This window comes from Mobula birostris, chromosome 18 (assembly GCF_030028105.1).
Source record: "Mobula birostris isolate sMobBir1 chromosome 18, sMobBir1.hap1, whole genome shotgun sequence".
In the NCBI taxonomy this organism is placed as follows: domain Eukaryota; kingdom Metazoa; phylum Chordata; class Chondrichthyes; order Myliobatiformes; family Myliobatidae; genus Mobula; species Mobula birostris.
Window position 1 is genome coordinate 3,765,435 of NC_092387.1, and position 27,012 is coordinate 3,792,446.

At 47.9% G+C, this 27,012-nt stretch overlaps 2 protein-coding genes across 7 annotated transcripts in view; one reads left to right on the forward strand and one right to left on the reverse strand.

Moving 5' to 3' along the window:
* Positions 1 to 18,157, forward strand: part of LOC140211906 (neogenin-like) — a 343,448-nt gene extending 325,291 nt beyond the window's left edge. For all 3 annotated transcript variants that reach the window (XM_072282103.1, XM_072282104.1, XM_072282105.1), the window contains 6 exons: positions 6,494 to 6,729; positions 7,582 to 7,674; positions 9,638 to 9,784; positions 10,895 to 11,152; positions 11,341 to 11,477; positions 16,122 to 18,157. In XM_072282103.1, the coding sequence (XP_072138204.1) occupies positions 6,494 to 6,729; positions 7,582 to 7,674; positions 9,638 to 9,784; positions 10,895 to 11,152; positions 11,341 to 11,477; positions 16,122 to 16,205 (955 nt within the window). In that variant the 3' untranslated portion in view covers positions 16,206 to 18,157. The remainder of the gene's footprint in view (positions 1 to 6,493; positions 6,730 to 7,581; positions 7,675 to 9,637; positions 9,785 to 10,894; positions 11,153 to 11,340; positions 11,478 to 16,121) is intronic.
* A 4,532-nt stretch (positions 18,158 to 22,689) lies between these two features.
* The window catches only part of bbs4 (Bardet-Biedl syndrome 4), a 112,531-nt gene continuing 108,208 nt past the window's right edge, over positions 22,690 to 27,012 (reverse strand). For all 4 annotated transcript variants that reach the window (XM_072282106.1, XM_072282107.1, XM_072282110.1 and 1 more), the window contains one exon: positions 22,690 to 26,924. In XM_072282106.1, coding sequence (XP_072138207.1) covers positions 26,830 to 26,924 — 95 coding nt within the window. In that variant the 3' untranslated portion in view covers positions 22,690 to 26,829. The remainder of the gene's footprint in view (positions 26,925 to 27,012) is intronic.

Genomic DNA, 27,012 nt, shown 5'->3' on the forward strand with positions numbered 1-27,012 from the left:
GCAGAAGTGACACGCGGCTGGGAGATCTGTGTACAAACTAAAGAACTTATTGCAGGGCACCGCTTTATGCAGCACCCTCCAGCCGAGATCCCCAAGGTGCATGGGAAGGACTCCCTTGTAAAGGGACTTCCATTGGGGACCCCCCTCACCTCCAGGTGGAAAGACCGACTGCCATGGCGTGTCGGGACGCTGGACAAATGCTAGGAAGTGGAGGGTGTGGAGCAGCAGCCCATAAAGGTACCTCCTGCCTGCATCCCTGAATGGGATTGTGGGTGTCGATGAAAGACGGCTCAAGTTGTGTGGATTCGTCTCTCGGGTAAGGCTGCGGGGCCTGGGCCCGACGAGCAGCTCAGCCCGAGTCGTTCCACACACCTGAGCCGCACTGACATCCGTTGAGACAGGGCAAGGGTCGGCCAGGACCCCGCCCTCTGCCAGAGGAGGGGATTCCCGGCCTGAGGCAACCATGTTCCAGACTCTCAGTAGGTCCTGATAGAAGCCGGGCAGCCTCTGCAAAGCAGCACGGCTGACACCCGCCGGTGGTAGCTGCATATCTTCGGCAAGACAGCAGCCCCTCCGGAGGAAGAAAATCGCCAACACGTGCCACCTGGGAGGGTGCTCGGTGTACAGGAATCTCTGCAGAGTCCTGAGGCGGAGAGCCGCTAGTCGTGTGCGTACACACACCAGCGACTGTCCGCCCTCTCCTTCTGGGAGACTCAGAACCGCTGCAGAGACCCAGTGCTTCCTGTTTCCCCAGAAGAAGTCCACTAGCTTCCTCTGCATTCTTGCGACAAAAGGGGCAGGGGGGGCCAAGGTGACCATCCGGTACCACAACATAGAGGCCACCAGCTGGTTTATGACCACCACCCTGCCTCGATAGGAAAGCACCCTGAGAAGGCCTGACCAGCGCCCTAGCCGGGCCATGACCTTTGTCTCCAGGTTCTGCCAGTTCGCCAGCCAGGTCTCCCCAGAAGGACTCAGGTAGACTCCCAGATAGAGAAGACGTCTGGTGCTCCACTCAAAAGCTCTCATCTCCTCCGGCAGGGGGTCCACCTGCCACTGGCGTACTAAGAGTCCGGAACATTTCGCCCAGTTGATCCTGGCAGAGGATGCCGCCAAGAAAACACCTTGGCACTCGCGCATCCTCCGCAGGTCACAGGGGTCTGTCATCATGAGGAGTACGTCATCGGCGTAGGCCGAGAGGACGACCCCCATGTCCGGTTCGCACAGAACCAGACCTGTCAGTCTTCGCCGAAGAAGGCTGAGGAATGGCTCGACACAGATCGCATACAGTTGACCGGACATGGGGCACCCTTGACGCACACCTCCTCGGAAGTGGATGGGTCCTGTCAATGATCCGTTAATCTTAACTAGGCACTCTGCGGCAGAGTACAGGAGCCGAACTCGGGCCACAAAGTGTGGTCCGAGCCCAAAAGCTGCAGGGTGCCCACCAGGAAACTGTGGTCCACCCGGTCAAAAGCCTTCTCCTGGTCAAGAGAAAGAAACGCTGCCGGGGTCCCAGTCTCCTGGAGTAGGTGGATCAGGTCCCGTACTAGGTGGACATTGTCCTGGATGGAGCGGCCCGGGACTGTGTAAGATTGGTCAGGATGGACCACCTGTCCAATTACCGAACCCAGACGGTTGGCCATTGCCTGGGCGAAGATCTTGTAGTCCGCGCACAAGAGGGAGACCAGCCGCCAGTTCTTTAGCAGGTGGAGGTCTCCCTTCTTGGGCAGTAGGACCACAACAGCTCTTCGCCATGAGAGGGGCATTTCTCCGGTGGCTAGGCTCTCCTCTAGGACAAGGCTGTAATCATCCCCCAGGACATCCCAAAAAGCCTGATAAAACTCAACATCCAGACCAGGGGACTTGCCCCTCCGGAGTTGCCAAAGGGCAGTGGACAGCTCCTCCCGAGTCAGGGGGGCATCCAGACGCACTGCGTCCTCTGGGCTGACCTTAGGCAAATCCTTCCAGACCTCATTACAGGCCTCCGCATTTGACAGATCAGGCGAGAATAAGGACCGATAGAATGAACGGACCTCGTTGTTAATTCCATCAGGGCCCGTGATGGAGGAGCCATCGGCAGCCAGCAGCTCCACTAGCTGCTTTTGAACTCCCTGCCACCTTTCCAACGAGTAGAAGAAGGGTGAGCCACGGTCCAAATCCTGCAGCATTTGGATCCCTAACCTCACATACGCACCTCGGGACTGCTGGAGCTGCAGGTTCCTTAGTGTGTCCTTCTTCTCCTGGTATTCCTGCCACAGCTGCTGGTCTCCAGCGGTCGGACCGAGGTGGGACTCCAGGTCAAGCAACGCTCTCTCAAGCCGCTCAACCTCAGAGCTCCGCCTCTTTGTCGACCCCCTAGTGTACTCCTGACATAAAAACCGGATGTGGGCTTTGCCCACATCCCACCATAGCCGTAGGGAGCAGAACTCTCTCCGCTTCTCCTTCCAGGAGACCCAGAAAGCTCGGAATGAATCCCGGAATCGGCCGTCCTCCAGCAGCCGGTTGTTAAAATGCCAATACCCGGATCCCACCCGAGGGTGTAGTGGAATAAATTCCATCCACACAAGGTGATGATCCGAGCACGACACCGGCCGCATGAAGGACGCCGACACGCGGGAGACGTAGGCCCGAGAGATGTAAATGCGGTCTATCCTGGAACCTCCTTCTCTAGACCTTCTCGGGAAGGCGCTAGAGTTGGGGTGAAGATTCCGCCAGCTGTCCACCAAGTCAAAGGAGCCGACTAGCTCCTTTAACTTTTTTGCCGATGCTGGGTTGCATTGGAGGCCCGAACGGTCCTCTGCCTCGAGGGTACAATTGAAATCTCCCCCGAGGATGACGTAATCCCCAGGATCGATGGAGCTCAGCAGGGTGGACAGCTGGCAGAATAGGCGCGTCTGCATCACACCGCACCTGGGAGCATACACATTGATAAAATGCAATGGTACGCCATCCAGGCGCACAACCAGGTGGAGCAGACGGCTGGGCACAACGTCTGGCTGGAAGGTCGGGGCCAACAGGATCGCCACCCCGCTAGAAATGGAGCTGAGGTGGCTCATGTAGACCCCGCCCCGCCACTCCAGGAGCCAAGCAGACTCGTCCCCAGGGATGGTATGGGTTTCCTGCAGGAAACTCACCGTATACCGCCCATCCCTGAGGACTGAGAGATTGTTATGCCTGCGAAGAGGACCCCTGCTGCCGTTTACGTTGAGACTAGCTATGGTAAGCTTCATGGCGGGAGCACACTAGGTCTCAGCAGCTGTGCCCATTTCGGTGAGAGCGGAGGCGCCCTCCATCACACTGTCCGGAAAGAAAGCAAGGTTACTTTTTGCCTTCCGGGCTCGAGCGGTACCAGCGACACTCTGTGACCCACCATCCCCCGTAGGAGCGAGGCTGCTTCTCCCTCTGATGTCCCTTACTAGGTCATCTAGGAAAGATTTTAGTTGCCGTCTGTCGTTCCCCACCACCGCATTCCTCTTTCCCTTTCCCTTTCGTCTGAGGATGACTCGCAGGGACCTCACCAGCCTCGGCATGCTGGGCCAGCGAAGCGAGGCTAGTTGAGGCCGGTGCTTGGCACCCTCAGAGGTGAGAATAAAATGCTTAATTTCCTCTACAGGTATGAATGGGGACTTCTCAGGAGGGGTGAGGATGTCCATTATTTCACTATCGAAAGAGTCCCCCTCCAACCCGTCACTGCAGACAGAATCCCCATCGGCCTCCCCGCATGTTCCAAAAGATGGCTGCGCTTGTGACCCATACCGCGCAGCGGGCACCTCGCTCTTACCTGCCCGCTCCACTGTTGCATCAGCCTCATCCACATTTGCGACAGTGGAGGGACAATCCCCAGGGACTCCCTGCAAGTCATTAATTGCTGGGGTCGACGTGCACAGAATATCGCCCTCCCCAGGGGGCAGGCATAGAGGGGAACCCGGCACCTTTGGTCCAAGGGATTTACAAGCAGCCTGGTGCTGAGAATGAGAGAGATTTGTCTCGTCTCCTCTTACATTATTCGGTACACTGGCCTCCAGAGAGGCGCTGACTTGTAGGTCCTGGGTGGAGGCCTCCAGGGCTGCCTCATTTGTGCAAACAGGGCTATCACAAGCTTTTTGCACAACCACACCATCTACCCCAGGACTGGTGACTACATCTGGGGACTCAGGTTTAGAACCAATCCCTACCCGGATTCCCACCCCTTCCTGGGACTCCCCCGCATCTACATCCCCTGCCCTCTTGCGGGAACGTTCCCTTCTCCTCTTCACGCCGGAGGAGCACACAGGTGCAGGCTTCACCGATGGGGTGGCGCTTTCTGTTTCCATCGCCCCGTCTGCTTGCGCACCTCCCCGAGCCCCACGCTCCACTTCAGGCGAAATGGGCGTGAGCTCTGAGGCCTCAAAGGCCCGCTTCTTACTGTGTTTGGATTTCCCTTTTGCCTTCTTACTCCACCCCGTCCCCCCACCTGAACCACAGGGAGAGGAGCAGGGACCGACCCAACCGTAGGAGTAGGGGTAGGGGTAGGGGTAGGGGCAGGGTGAGGGGCTGGAGCAGGATCACGGGCGGGGGCAGGGTCAGATGCAGGCGCAGACGCACACGCAGGAGTAGGATCAGGGGCAGAGGTAGCTGGGGCACTGGTGCCCGAAGTGGGCTCCCTCGGGTTCCGGGCGGCAGGACAGTCCCTCCGAAAGTGCCCCACCTCCCTGCACGCATGGCACCGCGGGCGCTTGGAGCTCCAGTACACCTGATAATCCACTCCCTCATGCCGGACAGTAAACCGGCCCTCCACATCGTCCTCCCTTTCCAGCTGCATGAATACCTGACGCCAGAAAGAGATTACGGTGCGGAGGGTGCGTCTCTTAAATTTGTGTCGGATGGCAGTGATCTCCGACCTTACTTGCCCTAAACGGGCCAGTGGGGGAAGCAAGTCCTCATTTGGAATGAAAGGCTTAACATGCCCAAGCACGATACGTTGAGTGGGGGCCGTCACCAGCTCCATAGGTAAAAAGATGTTGTCTACTGTGACTCCCTTGCTTAGGGCCCGGTGCACTAGCTCTTCATTCGCCAGATAAAACACCGCCTGTCCGAACTCCTTCTCGGTGGCCAGAATACCACCTTTCCCAACAAGGTCCTCCATTGCCTCCGTACACTTTTCTAGTGTCATTCCAGGGCGCAAAATACGTTGCACCCCACGTTCCACCTTCACCGACCGAAACAGGGCGTTGTCCGAGGCCGGGGAGGCAGCCGCCCTTGCGTAACTCCCCGAAGGCCCACGACTCCCTGGAGACCGGTCCGGCATGCTGGCGCTCTTTCCAGTCCGAGAATCCTACAGCGGTGCCGGTTAGAAGTCCTGGAACGAGTCGAATAACTGGCCGGGAAAGTTTGCAGTCGACAGTTCCTCGCTGGCTCGGCGCCAGGAAAGGCTCCGTCGGACTTGCAGAGACCCAGGCCGGGAGAGGCCGAAACGTCCTTCCAGATGCTCCGGCACCAACACCGGACGAAAATCAGGAAAACAATGGAGGAGGAACGTTGCCCCGATGTCAATGGGGGGGAACGACGGCGTTTGCCTCGGGTTTTGGAGCGAACCGGCTTCCTGGCGAGTTGCCAGCGGCCGCAGCTGGGAGCTACGCAGTTAGCAGCCGCCAACAAACCCAGCCCAAACTGGCAGTAAAACTCCACACCGAGTTTCCACACCAGCGCCGTCACTCACTCAGTTGTCCAAGAGACTTTTAGAGCCACCTCCAAAGTATTCCACGAACTTTATCCAGTAGTTTTGCCTCGATTTCTCCCAGCTGAGTCAGCACAGCTCCTCTCTGTGTCTGACCCCGGGAGTGTGTGATGGGACAGTGCGGAGGGAGCTTCACTCTGTGTCTGACCCTGGAAGTGTGTGATGGGACGGTGTGGAGGGAGATTCCCTCTGTGTCTGACCCTGGGAGTGTGTGATGGTACGGTGTGGAGAGAGATTCACTCTGTGTCTGACCCCGGGAGTGTGTGATGGTATGGTGTGGAGAGAGATTCACTCTGTGTCTGACCCCAGGAGTGTGTGATGGGTCGATGTGGAGGGAGCTTCCCTCTGTGTCACACCCCGGGATTGTGTGATAGGATGGTGTGGAGGGAGATTCACTCTGAGTTTGGCCCCAGGTGTGTGTGATAGGACGGTGTGGAAGGAATCTGACCACAAGAGCGTGTGTTGGGACCATATGGATGGAGCTTCACTGTGTGTGTGTTGAGACAGTGTGGAGAAAGCTTCACTCTGTGTCTGACACTGAGCTTGTGTGACGGGACACATGGGGCATCATCTGTTAAAGGAGAAAGAGGGTTTATTGTTTCATGCTGAGACATTTTGTCGGATCTGGGAAAGGGAGGGAATGTTAGTTTCTATGATTGAGAATGTCAGAGATGGGGGTTGATGGGTAGTCCAGAGAAAGTTTCCCATCAACCACGTGTTCTGTCAGAGGAAATAAAAAATACAAAATCTTCATCCGCTGGTGTTTTTCTCTAGGAAGCGAGCTGCCTGTAAATCAGCTAACGGGTCTCACAAGTACAAAGGCAACTCAAAGGACGTGAAGCCTCCTGACCTTTGGATTCACCATGAGCGCCTGGAACTGAAACCAAATGACAAATCACCAGATCCTAACCCTGTCATGACAGACACTCCTATTCCTCGCAATTCCCAGGATATTACTCCCGTTGACAGCTCCGTGGACAAGGACCACCAGCGCAGGAATTCCTACCTGGGTGAGTAAAGCTCATGGTGTTGTGATCAGGGGTCCATGGCTGCTACTCCACAGGACATGGAGCCAACTGGGGGCAGCTTCCGGGACACTGCCACTGAGCTTTCAGATAAAGGGAAAAGACGTTGAATAAAGGTTGTGAGGCTGGGTACTGTTGCACTATTAAACTCTGGCCCCTGGTTGCTAGAAATTGGGAAATCTTAAGCTCTGCTGAAACAGGAGCAGAAGGATCTGATGATGCCGAGTAGGTGGTGGTGACGCCCAGTGGGAGCTGGTGACCCTAGCTGCTGAGAGAACTTTTGAGAGAAGTAAGGAAGAATTAGAAATTCTTTGTAAAGATGAACAAAGCCCCAGAAGACTTTTATACTTTCCAGATGCATCTCAGCATAGATTGAACTAATTTGTAACTTCCGCCGTATTCCAGTTTAAGTTGAGAAACAGCTTTCAGTGAGGGGGAGGTGGCTGGAAGTGTACCTGACTCTCAGAAGTACTCAATGAACATCACAGGTGGAATTGGGAGATGACTATTAGAGATGAGCTTTCGGAATAGCTATGAGGGGGAGTTGGGTCTTTTGCATTTGGGTGCAAGAGCTCGAATGTTGCATGCTGACCTTCACTTTCTGCAAGGTTTCAAGTCACAAGGGAATTGCAACTTGACCTATGTCCAGGGATAAGAGACAGATTTCCCAGATCTGGGCTGTGATTTGTCCACTCTACATCCTATCCTGGGAGATGGGGTTGATTCTGGGTGCAGTGCCCTGTGGGAAGTGAATGATGGTGTTCTGTGTGCTTGCGTTCTGAGTTTGCCATCCATGTGCCTGTAGTGTGGAGAATTATGGGATGTTTCTGTTCACAGGTCGTGAACTGGAGGATGGCGTGTCATCTTTGAGTGGTCGACGTGGTCTGCGGCCAAAGATTATGATGCCATTCGACGCTCACCCTCCGCAGCGTATGTCTGATGCTGTTTCTCACTCACCCGGGGTTGTGTTAGCGTGGGACAGCTGTGCTGAGTAGGCAGGCAGCAATAATGTGAGAGTGTGCACGCTGCGTGTTTGGTGAAACTGCGTGATGTGGATAAAGGCAACTCTCTCTCTGATCCACAGTGTCAACCTTTGGCATAGTTGGGACTGCCCTCATTCAGCGAACAAGTTGGCACCTTGAGTCACAGTTCTGTTTCAGAGCTTCAGCTGAGAACAGAATCGGACATGACAGGAGCCAGTACACTTTGATCCTGGACGTTACCTGCTGCAGTTCCCTTGACCTCTTGAGTGAGGTACTGACAGGGCAGAGTCTGTCTATGGATTTGAACCGGAGTGAAGGGGAACATCTGCAGGGGTGGGCATTTAGCCCATCCAGGCCTCCACACCATTCAGTAACATTGGTGCTTACCTCTGCCCTTGGCCTCAGCTGCATGTTCTTGAACCCAAGTTCCCTGTAGACCAGAGATCTTGGCCTTGAATACGTTCATTGTATCCCCCCACTGCTGTGAGGAGAAATCCACAGATTCCAGATTGTACTGTATTTCCCCCCCACCGCTGTGAGGGGAAACCACAGATTCCAGATCCTCAGGGAAAGAAATTCCTCTACATTTCCATCTGAAATTGTTGCCTTCTAATTCTGAAACAACATCCCTAGTCCAGATTCCACCGCAGGGGAAGCACCCTCCCAGCGCTCACCTTGTCAGTCCCTCAGGGTCTCCCCTGGTTCTACAACATCTCCTTGTACTTTCAAAACTGAGGAGTATCGGCCAGACCAATCAAATGAAAATGTAACAGAGATAATTGATACCAAAATGTCAGACACTGACAGATTCACTAAGACATTTTCAACAGTTTTGGAGAATCTGCAGCTTTAATTTAAAAGCCAAACCTGATTTTCATTAAAATTATAAGGGGGACAAATGAATATTTAGAACAATCTTGCCCAGTGAAGTGTAATATCTGTAATTACTAGATGTTACACCTCATTTGATGAGGTTATCTTGCTACTAATTATAAATTTTGCTTTGGTAAAATATGTGCGTCTTGGTGACATAACAAGCAGCCACAGGGGTTGGAATCCACTTGTTGGTAACCCATAAGCTGCAGCCTTCATCTCAGCCGTGTGTGCTTGTGTGTGTGTGTGTCAGTGTGTGTCTGTGTCTGTGTGAGTGCATGTGTGTGCCTTGAATTCAATCTGGCTCCAAAAATCAAACTGTAGCTGAAACAAACTGAAGCATTTTCAGCTGGGCTGAGCAAGGCTGCTTTGCAGCTGATAGGCAGAGTTCTTGTTGGTTGTTTCTTAGGACAGCAATGGAAATCTTCCTTAATCCACTGCAAGGCACTTTTGGAACATTCATAGTGTGGGGAAGGTGAGGGGGAGGCGGCTACATGATATTCCCTTTGTGCCCTATGCCAGGATCCACCCGTTCCGTGGCTTCCAGGATATTATAGTGATGTTCCAGTGCAGTGAGTGGGCTAGGAAGATCTACATTTATACTGTACAATGCCTTGGTGACCCAAAATACCCCAGAAGGTTGTTGGCCAATGAGGACTTTGAACTAAAGGTATTCTAATAAATAGGGCAGCAACTTGCTTTGCAAGATCCACAAAGCAATGAAATGAATACTGACCATCTACTTTGGTTAAGGAATCAGCTTTAGCTGGGCATCCCCAGAAGTCACCTACAATTCTCTGAACAAGTTCTATAGGATCTTTCATTGAGCATCAGAGAGAGCAGACAGGACCTCTGTGTAACATGCAGTCTATGATGGAGTGGTTGGATGCAGCACTCCAGGTACTGATTAGGGAGGGTTGGAATTGTAAACTTGGTCTGGATTCTGAATGTGACTCTGTGTCTGTGGGGTGGGTTTCTCTGCATCACTGTAGTCATTTCTGTGTATGAAGTGCTCTCTGTGTTGTGTTCATTCACAGCTGTGATTAGTGCCCATCCCATCCATTCACTCGACAACCCTCATCACCATCACCACTGTGAAGGGCTCTCATCCCCAACCCGCAGTTACCTCCGTCAGACCAGCAACCGGCCGCTTGGCTCCTCGTTAGACAGGGCCAGCTCCACAGGTGAGACCTCCGCCTGCCTCGTCGCAGGGCTGTAGATTAGCTGCTACCTCTACCTCTGTATCTAGCTCTTTTGTTCTCTTGATGTGAGGGCACTGGTTTTGTCAGCCATTACACCGGCTTCATTCCTCAGGTTAGGGATTCCTGATTAACATTTCTGCTCTCAGACTGAAAGCATCAGATTACTTTGAAACTTCTCACACCTTGCTGCGCTTGAAAGGTTTTTGAGGAGAGGAGGAATAGCGATGCTGGTATATGCTGCCTGTTCGCTAGTGGTATTCAGATATTCAATGCACAGGAGACACATCAGAAAGGGAGAGGATGGGACAGGAATGTTTCTGGGAAAGGGACTGATAACAAGGATGACCATTAGCACAGACTGTTCAAACATCGAGGAGAATTAAAAGTTGAAAAGTTGAGTCATTAGTATGCTATGCCTGGGGCCTGAATGGGACCCACACTGTGGTTAGGAGAAGGTGGGGATGGGAATGGAGGACAGCCGGAGCCACAAATACACCAAAGCTCAGGGAGCAACCAGCCACGAGGAAAGTTGTTTCAGGATTGAGGATTGAGGATGCTGTCAAAAGGTGGTGATTGGGTATTTGGGAAAGTTTGAGGGGGGAGGGTGAGAATTTTTAGGTTCGGACCTCGACGTCACCGGTGACATGTGGAATGAGGACGGCTGCAGTATGGCATTGGCCATGAGGGATGTTGCTTTGAGAAGGTGGAGTTCTGGTTGTTCACAGACCAGTGTAGTCCAGATTCTGCCACGGTGCTCCAAGTGCAGCTGTAGCCGGGGAACCTTGTGGCACAGGGGTGGGTTATGGCTGCAGTGTCCAGTGGGATTTGTGAGAGACCAGGGAGTGATCATTTCTATACTCCTCTCTGGATCTTCACTGACAGCAGGAATGAGAGCCACATGATTAAGTTTCATCCCATTTCCTGATGAGTGTTGTTCCTTGTTGCTGAATAACCTGAGCCAAAGGAAAATTGACGACCCACTCATCGGAAAGTTCACACTAAGGAAGCTCACCTCTGCCAATTAAAAGTGTGGAATAATAGAAGGGTGATGTCAAACCTGGAGAGTTAACACTTCGACACTTTGCTTTTCAGAATCTGTTCGAAACACACCCAACAGTGACATGTCACCAGCACTAAGCTCACAGACCCACACTGCAGAGACCCTGGAGACAGATGTTCCCCCTGTATCGTATCTACCAGGGTCACAGGAGGAGGAGTCCAACCGAAGTGTCCCAACAGCTCATGTGCGTCCATCCCACCCGCTGAAAAGTTTTGCAGTGATCGCCATCCCTCCTACCAGCACCAACTATGACGCAGCTTCATCCAGTACGCCCTTACTGGCCCAGACAGGTGAGCAAGCACAGTCACTGAGCACTGGTGAAGGGGCTGAGAACAGTGTCTGTCTCCATCTCTCATGTCCCTCTCGTCTCTTACACACGCCCGCCCGCCCGCCAACGTCTCTTGCTGTGCGCAAAGTTGGAAGAAGGGTGTGAAGGTACTGCTGCGGAAAGCTCTGACAGGCCATCTTTCATTTGCAGGAACAAACCCACAAGTGCAGTCAGTGAAGACGGCATCAATAGGAACACTGGGGAGAAGCAGGTCCCCAATGGCAGTCACTGTGCCCAGTGCGCCGGACGTCGCAGAATCCACCAAAATGCTGGAGGACTCTGACGCTGTAGGTTTGATTCCCACGTCCAGACTGGACCCTCTGTGTTTATCCTTAATTGTATTCTACACCCTCTCGTTGGGTACTGTCTGCCTCTACTTTTCCCTGTCCTTAACCATCGGTATTTGGATCCCCCCCACTTTATATACAGTCCGAATCTCAACAGTGTCTGTCATATACATTCATACGATTCCAACACTCCATCCTCTACACCAGTACGATTCCAACACTCTCCATCCTCTACACCAGTACAATTCCAACACTCTCCATCCTCTACACCAGTACAATTCCAACACTCTCCATCCTCTACACCAGTACAATTCCAACACTCCATCCTCTACACCAGTACGATTCCAACACTCTCCATCCTCTACACCAGTACAATTCCAACACACTCCATCCTCTACACCAGTACGATTCCAACACTCCATCCTCTACACCAGTACAATTCCAACACTCTCCATCCTCTACACCAGTACAATTTCAACACTCCATCCTCTACACCAGTACGATTCCAACACTCTCCATCCTCTACACCAGTACAATTCCAACACACTCCATCCTCTACACCAGTACGATTCCAACACTCCATCCTCTACACCAGTACAATTCCAACACTCCATCCTCTACACCAGTACGATTCCAACACTCTCCATCCTCTACACCAGTACAATTCCAACACACTCCATCCTCTACACCAGTACAATTCCAACACTCCATCCTCTACACCAGTACAATTCCAACACTCCATCCTCTACACCAGTACGATTCCAACACTCCATCCTCTACACCAGTACGATTCCAACACTCCATCCTCTACACCAGTACGATTCCAACACTCCATCCTCTACACCAGTACGATTCCAACACTCCATCCTCTACACCAGTACAATTCCAACACTCTCCATCCTCTACACCAGTACAATTCCAACACTCCATCCTCTACACCAGTACGATTCCAACACTCCATCCTCTACACCAGTACAATTCCAACACTCCATCCTCTACACCAGTACGATTCCAACACTCCATCCTCTACACCAGTACAATTCCAACACTCCATCCTCTACACCAGTACGATTCCAACACTCCATCCTCTACACCAGTACGATTTCAACACTCTCCATCCTCTACACCAGTATAATTCCAACACTCTCCATCCTCTACACCAGTACAATTCCAACACACTCCATCCTCTACACCAGTACAATTCCAACACACTCCATCCTCTACACCAGTATAATTCCAACACACTCCATCCTCTACACCAGTACGATTCCAACACTCCATCCTCTACACCAGTACGATTCCAACACTCCATCCTCTACACCAGTACGATTTCAACACTCCATCCTCTACACCAGTACAATTCCAACACTCTCCATCCTCTACACCAGTACAATTCCAACACTCTCCATCCTCTACACCAGTACAATTCCAACACTCCATCCTCTACACCAGTACAATTCCAACACTCCATCCTCTACACCAGTACGATTCCAACACTCCATCCTCTACACCAGTACGATTCCAACACTCCATCCTCTACACCAGTACGATTCCAACACTCCATCCTCTACACCAGTACAATTCCAACACTCCATCCTCTACACCAGTACGATTCCAACACTCCATCCTCTACACCAGTACGATTCCAACACTCTCCATCCTCTACACCAGTACGATTCCAACACTCCATCCTCTACACCAGTACGATTCCAACACTCCATCCTCTACACCAGTACGATTCCAACACTCCATCCTCTACACCAGTACGATTCCAACACTCCATCCTCTACACCAGTACGATTCCAACACTCTCCATCCTCTACACCAGTACGATTCCAACACTCCATCCTCTACACCAGTACGATTCCAACACTCCATCCTCTACACCAGTACGATTCCAACACTCTCCATCCTCTACACCAGTATAATTCCAACACTCTCCATCCTCTACACCAGTACGATTTCAACACTCTCCATCCTCTACACCAGTACAATTCCAACACTCCATCCTCTACACCAGTACAATTCCAACACTCTCCATCCTCTACACCAGTACGATTCCAACACTCCATCCTCTACACCAGTACAATTCCAACACTCCATCCTCTACACCAGTACGATTCCAACACTCCATCCTCTACACCAGTACGATTCCAACACTCCATCCTCTACACCAGTACGATTCCAACACTCTCCATCCTCTACACCAGTACGATTCCAACACTCCATCCTCTACACCAGTACGATTCCAACACTCCATCCTCTACACCAGTACGATTCCAACACTCTCCATCCTCTACACCAGTACGATTTCAACACACTCCATCCTCTACACCAGTACGATTCCAACACTCTCCATCCTCTACACCAGTACGATTTCAACACTCTCCATCCTCTACACCAGTACGATTTCAACACTCCATCCTCTACACCAGTACAATTCCAACACTCTCCATCCTCTACACCAGTACGATTCCAACACTCCATCCTCTACACCAGTACAATTCCAACACTCTCCATCCTCTACACCAGTACAATTCCAACACTCTCCATCCTCTACACCAGTACAATTCCAACACTCTCCATCCTCTACACCAGTACGATTCCAACACTCTCCATCCTCTACACCAGTACAATTCCAACACTCTCCATCCTCTACACCAGTACAATTCCAACACTCTCCATCCTCTACACCAGTATAATTCCAACACTCCATCCTCTACACCAGTACAATTCCAACACTCTCCATCCTCTACACCAGTACGATTTCAACACTCCATCCTCTACACCAGTACGATTCCAACACTCCATCCTCTACACCAGTACGATTCCAACACTCCATCCTCTACACCAGTACGATTCCAACACTCCATCCTCTACACCAGTACGATTCCAACACTCTCCATCCTCTACACCAGTACAATTCCAACACTCCATCCTCTACACCAGTACAATTCCAACACTCCATCCTCTACACCAGTACGATTCCAACACTCCATCCTCTACACCAGTACGATTCCAACACTCCATCCTCTACACCAGTACGATTCCAACACTCCATCCTCTACACCAGTACGATTCCAACACTCCATCCTCTACACCAGTACGATTCCAACACTCCATCCTCTACACCAGTACGATTCCAACACTCCATCCTCTACACCAGTACGATTCCAACACTCCATCCTCTACACCAGTACGATTCCAACACTCCATCCTCTACACCAGTACGATTCCAACACTCTCCATCCTCTACACCAGTATAATTCCAACACTCTCCATCCTCTACACCAGTACAATTCCAACACTCTCCATCCTCTACACCAGTACAATTCCAACACTCCATCCTCTACACCAGTACGATTCCAACACTCCATCCTCTACACCAGTACGATTCCAACACTCCATCCTCTACACCAGTACGATTCCAACACTCCATCCTCTACACCAGTACGATTCCAACACTCCATCCTCTACACCAGTACGATTCCAACACTCTCCATCCTCTACACCAGTACAATTCCAACACTCTCCATCCTCTACACCAGTACGATTCCAACACTCCATCCTCTACACCAGTACGATTCCAACACTCCATCCTCTACACCAGTACGATTTCAACACTCTCCATCCTCTACACCAGTACGATTCCAACACTCCATCCTCTACACCAGTACAATTCCACTTTCCACTTTCTCCTTTGGTTTCCATGTTCCCATGTCCATTGGTCAGCCGTTTCTACTCAGACACCCTTATCATCGTCCATAATTAAATTTATCCAGTTGTCGACCCCTTCTCCTCAGATCCCCTTCGAATGTGGAACAGTAGAGCCCAGGAACAGGCCGTCCAGCTCTCTGTGTTAGACCATAAGACCATAAGACAAAGGAGCAGAAGTAGGCCATTCGGCCCATCGAGTCTGCTCCGCCATTTTATCATGAGCTGATCCATTTTATCCTATTTAGTCCCACTGCCCCGCCTTCTCACCATAACCTTTGATGCCCTGGCTACTCAGATACCTATCAATCTCTGCCTTAAATACGCCCAATGACTTGGCCTCCACTGCTGCCCGTGGCAACAAATTTCATAGATTCACCTCTGTCTGACTAAAAAAATTTCTTCGCATTTCTGTTCTGAAAGGGCGCCCTTCAATCCTGAAGTCATGCCCTCTCGTACTAGACTCCCCCATCATGGGAAACAACTTTGCCACATCCGCTCTGTCCATGCCTTTTAATATTCGAAATGTTTCTATGAGGTCTTCCCTCATTCTTCTCAACTCCAAGCAATACAGTCCAAGAGCGGACAAATGTTCCTCATATGTTAACCCTCTCATTCCCGGAATCATTCTCGTGAATCTTCTCTGTACCCTCTCCAACGTCAGCACATCCTTTCTTAGATAAGGATGTTAAGCTCACAATTATGATCTTCTCTCAGCCATGACTCAGTGATGCCCATAATATCATACCTGCCAATCTCTTAACTGTGCTACAAGATCATTCCCAAAGTGCCACCGCTTGCAGAAATGAGGGTTCAGCAAGTGAGAAATCCTCACACCAATGAGAGGTCAGCCAAGAGCCCTCAAGTAAAGTTTTGTTGTGTGCAAAGTTATATTTTGGCAAGCCAATAATCTTCGGTATCTTTTTGCAGAATTATGGTTCAGATGAACTAACTGAAGAGATGGCACACCTCACAGGGTTGATGAAGGATCTCAATGTTATCACCACGGCATAGATCAGAGTATCAACAATTACTCAAACTGAAACCAGAGCAGGTCTGCACGAGTACACAAGACACCCAGAGGGTCGACTACAACATAATGTGATGTGTTCAGTCTCGTGGAACATGCCTTTGTCACAATTTCAGTCCAGTGGATGCAGCCTTGTGGATATTATGTTAATGCAGTCAAGGCGTCGGAATCTGATGACCCTCAGCTCTGACAGACTGCTGCTGGTTTGGAAATGTACTGGAGATACCGATATAGTGTTCGACATTCAATATCGTCTATTTACTGCGTGTTTACGTTTTTGGTGTTATAAAGAGAATGTTGAATTGTTACTTTGGTATCCAGATGTGACGTTTGCTTCACCATCCGATGATGAGAGGCATTGATTAATAACATGGCCATTTCTTGCTTCCTCCACATCACACAGTGTGCCAAGGCATCCAGACTCTGCAACCTTCTGACAAAACTGCCAAGTTGTCCGCACTCATCACTGTGATCTTTTAGCAACTCCTGCTGGACGTGGCAAGTTAGCTGATTAAAGCACAATTAGTAAAATGGAACCAGCAAGATCTATCCACAAAGAACTCACAAAGAGGCTTGGCAAGACTCAAAGCACATTAGTTTAAATAAATGTGTGCAGCAACTGACATTTTATATGAAGACTGTCTTTATGTATTCTACTGGAAAATCATTTAGCCATAAGGAAAAAAATAATTCAACCCTACCAATGGGTTCTGGTTGCACGATCTTTATTAAACCCTATCGATGAGTTTTGATTATATAGCCAGCATTAAACACGATCATTATACCCTCAGTAATTGTGTTGAGTGGGTAGGCTTCAGTTACTAAAGCTGTACTGAACTCAGTAAATAGGTGAATTTACTGCGCCCCAAGGAGACTTAGCTGAATTGGTCTCAATAATATGGCTGTCAAATCAGTCCCGTCAATTGGGTTCTGATCAGATTACATGTCAAATCATGTACTGAATTCGATTACAGGCAGTTCCTATCATCTCATTTAGCCTGACCCACCCTCCCCAGCACATTGTTGTAATTGCTCCTACAGTCATGGTTTTACTTTGTTTGTGAATATTGCTTCCTATGTACATCTCCATGAATGTTAATATAACTGTTTAAGGAAATTTATTGTAATGAATATAACTGAACGAAGCTATTGTGAAGATTTAGAAAACATCCTCCTGTTGTAGGCAGTAAGATCTGTTTTGCACTTTTTCCATTTTTATTTACAAAGAATCCTTTCTGGCCTTTGTTCAAAATTTGGAATCCTCTGTTGTATCTGTAGTGTCCTCATTAGCTAATGCAGCTTTCTGTTTTCCAAGGTCGCGGAAGGTGCAGGTTGTTTATTAATCACGATTGTAGAAATGATGCAGACTACTGTAGTTTTATGTACAAAGAACTTTGCTAGTAGCTTTTTCGGTGGCTTTTTTAAACTTCATGTTCTAATGTAATATTGGAATTCCAATACATTTTGTATTCAACCAATAGGAAGAAGTGTGAATGGAGACATTTATTCACAGTCTACACTGCCAGTAACAGTGAAATCAACACAGAAGCTAGTGTATTGAAGGATTACTGGACCAAGATTAACCTGGTTCCAAGCCTGAGGGGTGACCAGGTTCAATGGCTTCCGCCTCTCAGAGAAAAGGTAATCCTAACCTCTTGCTTGCAAGAAAGTGCACCTGCCAGGAATGTGGATTTGGTCTACAGAAGGGGAAGATCCGCCACTCCTCGCGCAGACTAGAGCAATGTGTGGTTAAGTGCCTTGCTCAAGGACACAAACATGCTGCCACAGCCAAGGCTCAAACTAGTGACCTTCAAATCACTAGACGAACACCTTAACCACTTGGCCACGTGCTCAGGGGAAGGGCGGATTCATAACATTTTGAGAACTCTATAAAAACCACTTATTTAATTTAGGAAATACTTATTAAAAATCCTTGCAAATATTTTGAACTCCTCTCTTGTTTCATAATAACACATTCACATCTCCCTCAGTTAGAACTTAAACAAGTGCTGGGCTACAATATTGCAACTTTTGAAAATGTCAACGGATATCTGAAATATTTACTGGGAAAGAAAATATTGGAAATAACTAGAATCAGAGGCCTAGATTTTTTTTGCAAGGTGAGGTCATGGGGTTATGCCCAGGGTTTCTTGCAAAGCTGGCAGTAGAGATGATGAAACCATTACCTCCAGAAACATTTCTCAGGCATGGACTGCTGCTGACAGAAAATACAAATTAGAAGACCAGAGAGCCAGGCTTCATGGGAATTTTTACATAGGGGCCACTGCTTTTCCTGAGAATTTATTTTCTTCATGTTAAAATCCTTTAATTTCCTTTCTTCAAACAGTGGTTCTTGTCTCTTCCACACCCCAACCATGCAGCCATGTTGTGACAGCCTAAAGTCTGGAGTTTTCTCCAAAACCTCTTTCTCCAATATGCACTGGCCAAAAACACACAACTGCTGTACATCTGTCCTAGAATTAGAAACTTCTTAATAACACACAAGGCAATTTTTTCTCACTGGTAAATGCACTTAACTCTAAATGCCAGACTTATTTAAACCTACACAAATTACTGCAACACACAATCTGCTGAAAGAACACAGTGGGGAGAGCATCAGCTGTGGAGGAAAGGAAATCTTGACAGTTCCTTTCATTGTTCCACCCACTGAGTTCATCCAACAGGTTGTGTTTCCACATTCCAGCGTCACCAGTCCCTGGCGTCTATGCAAACTAACATTTGGGCCACAGTTGCAATCTAATGCCAAAAGCATTAACTACACAGAAAAATGATGGATGACAGCCAGGCCAAAAGGGGGCAATAACATAAACTGAGTATCAGACCATAAGACGTAGGAGTAGAATTAGTCCATTCAGCCCATCAAGTCTCTGCTCCATTTCATCATGGCTGATCCCAGATCCCACTCAACCCCATACGCCTGCCCTCTCACCATGTCCTTTGATGCCCTGACCGATCAGGAAATGATCAACTTCTGTTCTGAACACACCCATGGACTTGGCCTCCACCACGGTCTGCAGCACAGCATTCCACAGATCCACCACTTTCGCTATAAAAATTCTTCCATACTTAAAGACCATAAGACAAAGGAGCAGAAGCTGGCCATTCGGCCCATCGAGTCTGCTCTGCTATTTTATCATGAGCTGATCCATTCTCTCATTTAGTCCCACTCCCCCACCTTCTCACCATAACCTTTGATGCCCTGGCTACTCAGATACCTATCAATCTCTGCCTTAAATACACCCAATGACTTGGCCTCCACTGCTGCCCGTGGCAACAAATTCCACAGATTCACCACCCTCTGGCTAAAAAAATTTCTTCACATCTCTGTTCTGAATGGGCGCCCCTCAATCTTTAAGTCATGCCCTCTCGTACTAGACTCCCCCATCATGGGAAACAACTTTGCCACATCCACTCTGTCCATGCATTTCAACAATCGAAATGTTTCTATGAGGTCCCCCCCCCTCATTCTTCGAAACTCCAAGGAATACAGTCCAAGAGCGGACAAACGTTCCTCATATGTTAGCCCTCTCATTCCTGGAATCATTCTAGTGAATCTTCTCTGAACCCTCTCCAACGTCAGCACATCCTTTCTTAAATAAGGAGCCCAAAACTGCCCACAGTACTCCCAAGTGAGGTCTTACCAGTGCCTTATAGAGCCTCAACATCACATCCCTGCTCCTATACTCTATTCCTCTAGAAATGAATGCCAACATTGCATTCGCCTTCTTCACCACTGACTCAACCTGAAGGTTAACCCTAATGGTATCCTGCACGAGGACTCCCAAATCCCGTTGCATCTCAGAACTTTGAATTCTTTCTCCATTTAAATAATAGTCTGCCCATTTATTTCTTCTACCAAAGTGCATAACCATACACTTTCCAACATTGTATTTCATTTGCCACTTCTTTGCCCACTCTCCCAATCTATCCAAGTCTCTCTGCAGACTCTCTGTTTCCTCAGCACTACTGGCCCCTCCACCTATCTTTGTATCATCAGCAAACTTAGCCACAAAGCCATCTATTCCATAATCCAAATCGTTGATGTACAATGTAAAAAGAAGTGGCCCCAACATCGACCCCTGTGGAACACCACTGGCAGCCAACCAGCATAGGATCCCTTTATTCCCACTCTCTGTTTCCTGCCAATCAGCCAACGCTCTATCCACGTATGTAACTTTCCCGTAATTTCATGGGCTCTTATCTTATTTAGCAGCCTCATGTGTGGCACCTTGTCAAAGGCCTTCTGAAAATCCAAATACACAACATCCACTGCATCTCCCTTGTCTAGCCTACTGGTAATTTCCTCAAAATATTGCAATAGGATTGCCAGGCAGGATTTTCCTTTAAGGAATCTATGCTGAGTTCTGCCTATCTTGTCATATGCCTCCAGGTACTCCGTAACCTCATCTTTGACAATCGACTCCAACAACTTCCCAACCACCGATGTCAAGCTAACAGGTCTATAATTTCCTTTTTGCTTCCTTGCCCCTTTAAATATTGGAGTGACATTTACTACCGTTCTTCTGTTCTAACAGGTTGCCCCTCAATTTTGAGGCTGTGCCCTCTAGTTCTGGATACCCCCACCAGGGGAAACATCCTCGCCACATCCACCTTATCTAGTCCTTTCAATTTTTGGTAGGTTTCAATGAGATCCCCACCCATTCTTCTAAATTCCAGTGCGTACAGGCCTAAAGCTGCCAAACACTCCTCACATCTTAACTCCTTCATAACTGGAATCATCCTTGTGAACCTCCTCTGGACTTTCTCTCCAATGACAATACATCCTTTCTGAACTAAGGGGCCCAAAATCATTGACAATACTCAGAAGTGCAGCCCGGTTTTTATATTTTATTCCCCTTGAAATAAATGCCAACATTGCATTTGCCTTCTCTACCACAGACTCAACCTGTGAATTAACCTTCTGAGGACTCCTAAGCCCCTTTGCACCTCTGATATTTGAAGCTTCTTCCCACTTAGATAATAGTCTGCACGATCGTTTCTTTTACCAAAGTGCGTTATCATACATTTCCCAACACTATATTCTATCTGCCACTTTTTTTGCCCATTCTTCCAATTTGTCTAAGTCCTGCTGCAAACATTGCCTCCTCAGCACTACCTACCCCTCCACCTATCTTTGTATCATCTGCCAACTTTGCCACAAAGCCATTATTTTATGATTATTAAAATGATTACTTCCAACGACTCAGGTAAATGCTGCAAGCAAATAGGGTGTGCGTGTGTAGTTCACTGATCTTTAGTTCCAAACAGTTGTGGCATATATCGAATTCACAAGGGAACGGGATAACTAAGGATAGTTGAAGGACTGAGAGGAAGGAACACTTGAGACTAAGTGAGCTTTACAGTGCTTGGCCTCAGGGATTGCCTTTCAAGCTGCAGAAATGTACCACCACAGGTGTGGCAATCCTCCAAGAGAAAATGACAACTGTCCTTTTAGAGCATTGAAATTAAAGTTGTACAAATACAATATTCCCGCCACGGGAGCAAGTGCTCGGCAACTCAGCCAATGCTGTCTCTTATAGCAACGTCTGGAGCCAATGGAAGGTCTTATCTGTATATAATGTATTATTTTTAAAAGGTTATATTTGAATGCATACAGTATATGGAGAAGATAGATGATTTTGTAGTGCAGTTAGATATTGGCAGGTATGATGTGGGCATCTCGAGTTGTGGCTGAAAGAAGATCAGAGTTAGGAGATTAACATCCAAGGATACACAATGCATCAAAGGGACAGGCAGGAGGCAGAAGGATGCGGTAACTCTGCTGGTAAGATATGAAATGAAATCTGTAGAAAGAGGTGACATACGGTCAAATGATGCAAAATTCTTATGGTGGAATTGAGGGTTAAAAAGATGGGAGTTATATACAAGCCTCCAAAAAGTAGCTAGAATGTGGGCTACAAATTACGATGGGAGATAGAAGATGCATGTCAAAAGGGCAATGTTACATTAGTCATGGGGCATTTCAATATGCAGGTAAATTGGGAAAATCAGTTTGGTGCTGGATTCCAAGAAAGGCAATTTAAGAAGGAGAAGCTAAAATCAGATGAATCAGTATTACAGAGGAGTAAAGGGGATTACAGAGGCAGGAGAGAAGAACTGGCCAAAGTTGATTAGAAGGGGACACTAGCAGGACAGCAATGGTTGGTGTTTAGAACATAGAACAGCACAGGAACAGGCTATTTGTCCCACAGTGCTGTGCCCAACCAGCCGAAAAAGCAAATCAAAAACACCCGAACATTAATCCCTCCTACCTACACCATGTTACACAGAAACATAGAAAATAGAGCAGGAGTAGGCCATTCAGCCCTTCGAGCCTGCACCGCCATTCAGTATGATCATGGCTGATCATCCAACTCAGAACCCCGCCCCAGCCTTCCCTCCATACCCCCTGACCCCCGTAGCCACAAGGGCCATATCTAACTCCCTCTTAAATATAGCCAATGAACTGGCCTCAACTGTTTCCTGTGGCAGAGAATTCCACAGATTCACCACTCTCTGTGTGAAGAAGTTTTTCCTAATTGCAGTCCTAAAAGGCTTCCCCTTTATCCTCAAACTGTGACTCCTCGTTCTGGACTTCCCCAACATTGGGAACAATCTTCCTGCATCTAGCCTGTCCAATCCCTTTAGGATTTTATATGTTTCAATCAGATCCCCCCTCAATCTTCTAAATTCCAACGAGTACAAGCCCAGTTCATCCAGTCTTTCATCATATGAAAGTCCTGCCATCCCAGGAATCAATCTGGTGAACCTTCTTTGTACTCCCTCTATGGCAAGGATGTCTTTCCTCAGATTAGGGGACCAAAACTGCACACAATACTCCAGGTGTCTCACCAAGGCCTTATACAACTGCAGTAGTACCTCCCTGCTCCTGTACTCGAATCCTCTTGCTATAAATGCCAGCACACCATTTGCCTTTTTCACCGCCTGCTGTTCATGTCCCTCCATCTTCCTCACATCCATGTGCCTATACAAACATAATTTAAAAGCCTCAAATGGGACCAGACAGCATCCATCAGAATAGGAGGAGAATTGAGTGAGTGTGTGAATATCATGAGAGGAGTCAGGCAAGGTTGTGTCCTTTCGCCAGACTTATTCAACCTGTATAGTGAAAATATCTTGAGAAGTATCAAAGACATCAAAGGATTCACAATTGGAGGCCATAATATAAATAACATCAGATATGCTGATGACATCGTACTAATAGCTGACTCACAAGAACTACTCACTACAGTGGCAGCAGAAAGTAATTGCAGAGGCCTCTCAATCAACACCAGGAAGACAGAAAGCATGGTCATCTCCAGAAAGACAAACATACCACAACGTGTGATCAAGATCGGAAATACAAACATCAAACAAGTTAACAAATTCAGATATCTTGGCAGCCTAATAACAAGTAATGGCAGGTGCGACACAGATATCAAATACAGAATAGCAATGGCGAAGGAAGAAGTTCAAATGAAATCAAATGAAGAAGTTCTCAGAAGAGCCCAAGCAGTTCGATTACTCACACCAACAATAAGAGAAAGACAACTCAGATTCCTAGGATACACCATGTGGAAAGATGAACTAGAAAAATTCATACTCTGGAAAGATCGAGGGAAGCAAACCTAGAGGAGGACTCAGCTTATGTACGTCAAAAACCTAGCCAGGTGGCTACACATCGAGGAAATGGAAGTCATCCAAAGAATGAGGGATAGATCTGTATGGAAAACCATGTTCACCAAAGTCCGCATCGGATATGGTATCTAGACAGAGAGACAAATAAATGTATTTGCCTCTACCATCATACCATGAAGCACATACCAGGCATCCACGACTGGAGTGAAAAAAGCTTAACGCTCACATCCCCCTGAACCTCCCCGTCCCCCAACTTCAACGCAAGCCCCCTGGTATTAGAGGAAGAAATTCAGAAGGCACAAGAAAGATACATCCTAAAGATGAAGAAATATTCTGAAGGGAAGAGGAGGTAATCGTGGCTGCCAAGGGTAGTCAAAGACAGTATAAGAGAGCATCTATAATAGGGCAAAAATTAGTGGGAAGGTAGAGGATTGGGAAGCTTTTAAAAACCATCAGAAGGCATGCAGAAAGTTTTTTCAAATATATAAGGAGTAAAAATAAAGATGAGTGGATATTAAGACTGCAGGAAAGTGATGCTGGAGAGGTTGTAATGGGGTCAAAGAAATGGTGATGAACGAAATAAGTATTTTGCGTCTGTCTTTACTGTGGAAGATACTAGCAGAATGCCAGAAGTGCAAGGGTATTGGGTAGAAGTAAGTGTCATTGTGATTACTAAGGAGAAGGTGCTTGGGAAGCTGAAATGTCTGAAGGTAGGTAAGTCACCTGGACTAGATGGACTATACCCCAGAATTGTGAAAGGCATAGTTGAAGAGATTGTGAAGGCATTAGTAATCAACAATCACTAGATGCTGGAATGGTTTCTGAGGACTGGAAAATTGGAAATTACACTCCACTCTTCAAGTAAAGGAGGGTAGGCAGAAAAAAGGGAATTATAGGCCAGTTAGTCTGACCTCAGCGGCTGGGAAGATGTTGGGTTCAATTTGCTTTCAGCGTACTTGGAGGCACATGATAAAATAGGCCAAAGTCAGCATGGCTTTCTAAAGAGGACATCTTGCCTGACAAATCTGTTGGAATTCTTTCAGGAAATAACAAGCAGGATAGACAAAGGAGAGTCACCGGACGTTGTGTACTTGGATTTTAAGAAAGCCTTTGACCAGGTGCTGCATATGACACCTCTTAACAAAATAAGAGCCCATGGTATTACAGGTAAGGTACTAGAATGGATAGACGATTGGCTGACTAGCAGGAGGCAAACCTTGGTAATAAAGGGGGCCTTTTCTGGTTGGCTGTTGGTGACCAGTGATGTGCAGCAGGAGTTGGTGTTGGGACTGCCTCTTTTCATGTTGTATTTCAACCATTTGGACAAAAGAATTGATGGCTTTGTGGCCATGTTTGCAGATGATACAAAGTCAAGTCGAAGAGCAGGTAGTGTTGAGGAAATGGTGTCTGCACAGCACTTAGAAAGGTTGGGGGAATGGGCAAAGAAGTGGCAGATGCAGTATATTACTATAGAGGTACACGGTCAGGCACTTTGGCAAAATAATAGTCGTGGATTATTTTGAAAGGGGAGAAAGTTCAAAAATCAGAGTTCAGAAAGTCTTGTGAGTCCCTGTGCAGGATCCCCTGAAGATTAACTTGTAGGTTGAGTTGGTGATGGTGCTAAAGGCAAATGCAATGTTAGGATTCATTTTATGAGGACGAGAATACAAAAGCAAGGATGTGATGCTGAGGATTTATCGGGCACTGGTCAGACTGCACTTGGAGTATAGTAAGCAGTCTGAGAAAGAATGTGCTGGCATTGGCCAGAGTCCAGCGAAGGTTCATGAGAACGATCCTGGTAACAAAAGGATTGACATATGAGGAGCTCTGCGCCTGTACACAATGCAATTTAGAAGAATGAAGGGAGAATCTCATGGAAACACAGCAAATATTGAAAAGGTCTGGATAGAATGGATGTAAAGAACTTGTTTTCTATAGTAGGGACTCTAGGATCAGAGGGTACAGCCTCAGAATTGAAGGACACATCCATTTTGAACAGAGATGAGGAATTTCTTCTGTAAGAGGGTGGTGAATCTGTGGAATTCTTTGCCACAGATGGCTGTATAGGCCAAGTCATGGAGTACATTTAAGGCAGAGTTTGATAAGTTTTTGGCTAAATCAGAGCATCAAAGGGTATTGGGATAAGGTAGGAGAATGGTGTTGAGCAGGATAATAAATCAGCCAATAATTCTGTAATGGTAGTGCAGACTTGATGGGCAGAATGGCCTAATTCTGCTCCTATGTCTTAAGGTCTTATAATGGAATAGCTGTGCCAATGTTCTGTTTGCTGAGATTTATGAGAAGCAGAACAAGCGAATGGTCTACTTCAATGTTTAAAAACTTAACAAAAGCATTTGGCTACACACTGCACAGCTACCCCTGAGCCTGCAGTTTTTCTGATCTCTACCAGGGCTTGCCCAAGTTCTGATGTCCTTCCCAAGTAACTATGCCAGGGCTAAACACTGAACGACCTCACCATCCTTTCTAAGAACCATTCAGAAAGGTTTGTTCATGCTAGAACAGCTTCACTGGAGTCAGCAGACTGTCCAATTGCTGAACGCTGTTGACTGTTTTTAAGAACAAGTGATGTGGACAGGATGCCAGGGTTAGGTGCGAGGAGCAAACCCTCGGTTCCTATAACAGACCAAAGCAAAGTTTTGAGCAGCCTGGGTATCTTTAGGTTCCAGAACAGCCTCCTGGATCTGTGCAGAGTGGGTCTCCCACCAACTTTCCAGACTGGTGCATCGATCTGGAGGAGGGGAGTACAATCCCAGCTGGGACAGCTGGTGTGGGGCTGAAACTTTACACATGGAAGGTAGAAAACCAAACTAATGTTTGAATCTGTAGCTAATAGAGACACTGCGATAATGTAACTAATAGCACAGGACGCTATTACATTATGGTGCTGTGTTTAATTGCCTATTCTAAGGATCAGGTAGCTAACACAAGCTATCTTGGGCTTTGCTTTCTCCTCAAATCTTCAGCACCTGATTCTGGTTCCAGGGGTAACGAGGGAGGTTTCTGTGTAAGGGTCAGGCAGCCATCTGCAGAGAGAGAAAAATCAGCGGTTAGTTGATGATTAGCGCAGTCAGAGCTGCTCATGGCCTGTGTTCAGTGTAGTCCTAGTAGCTT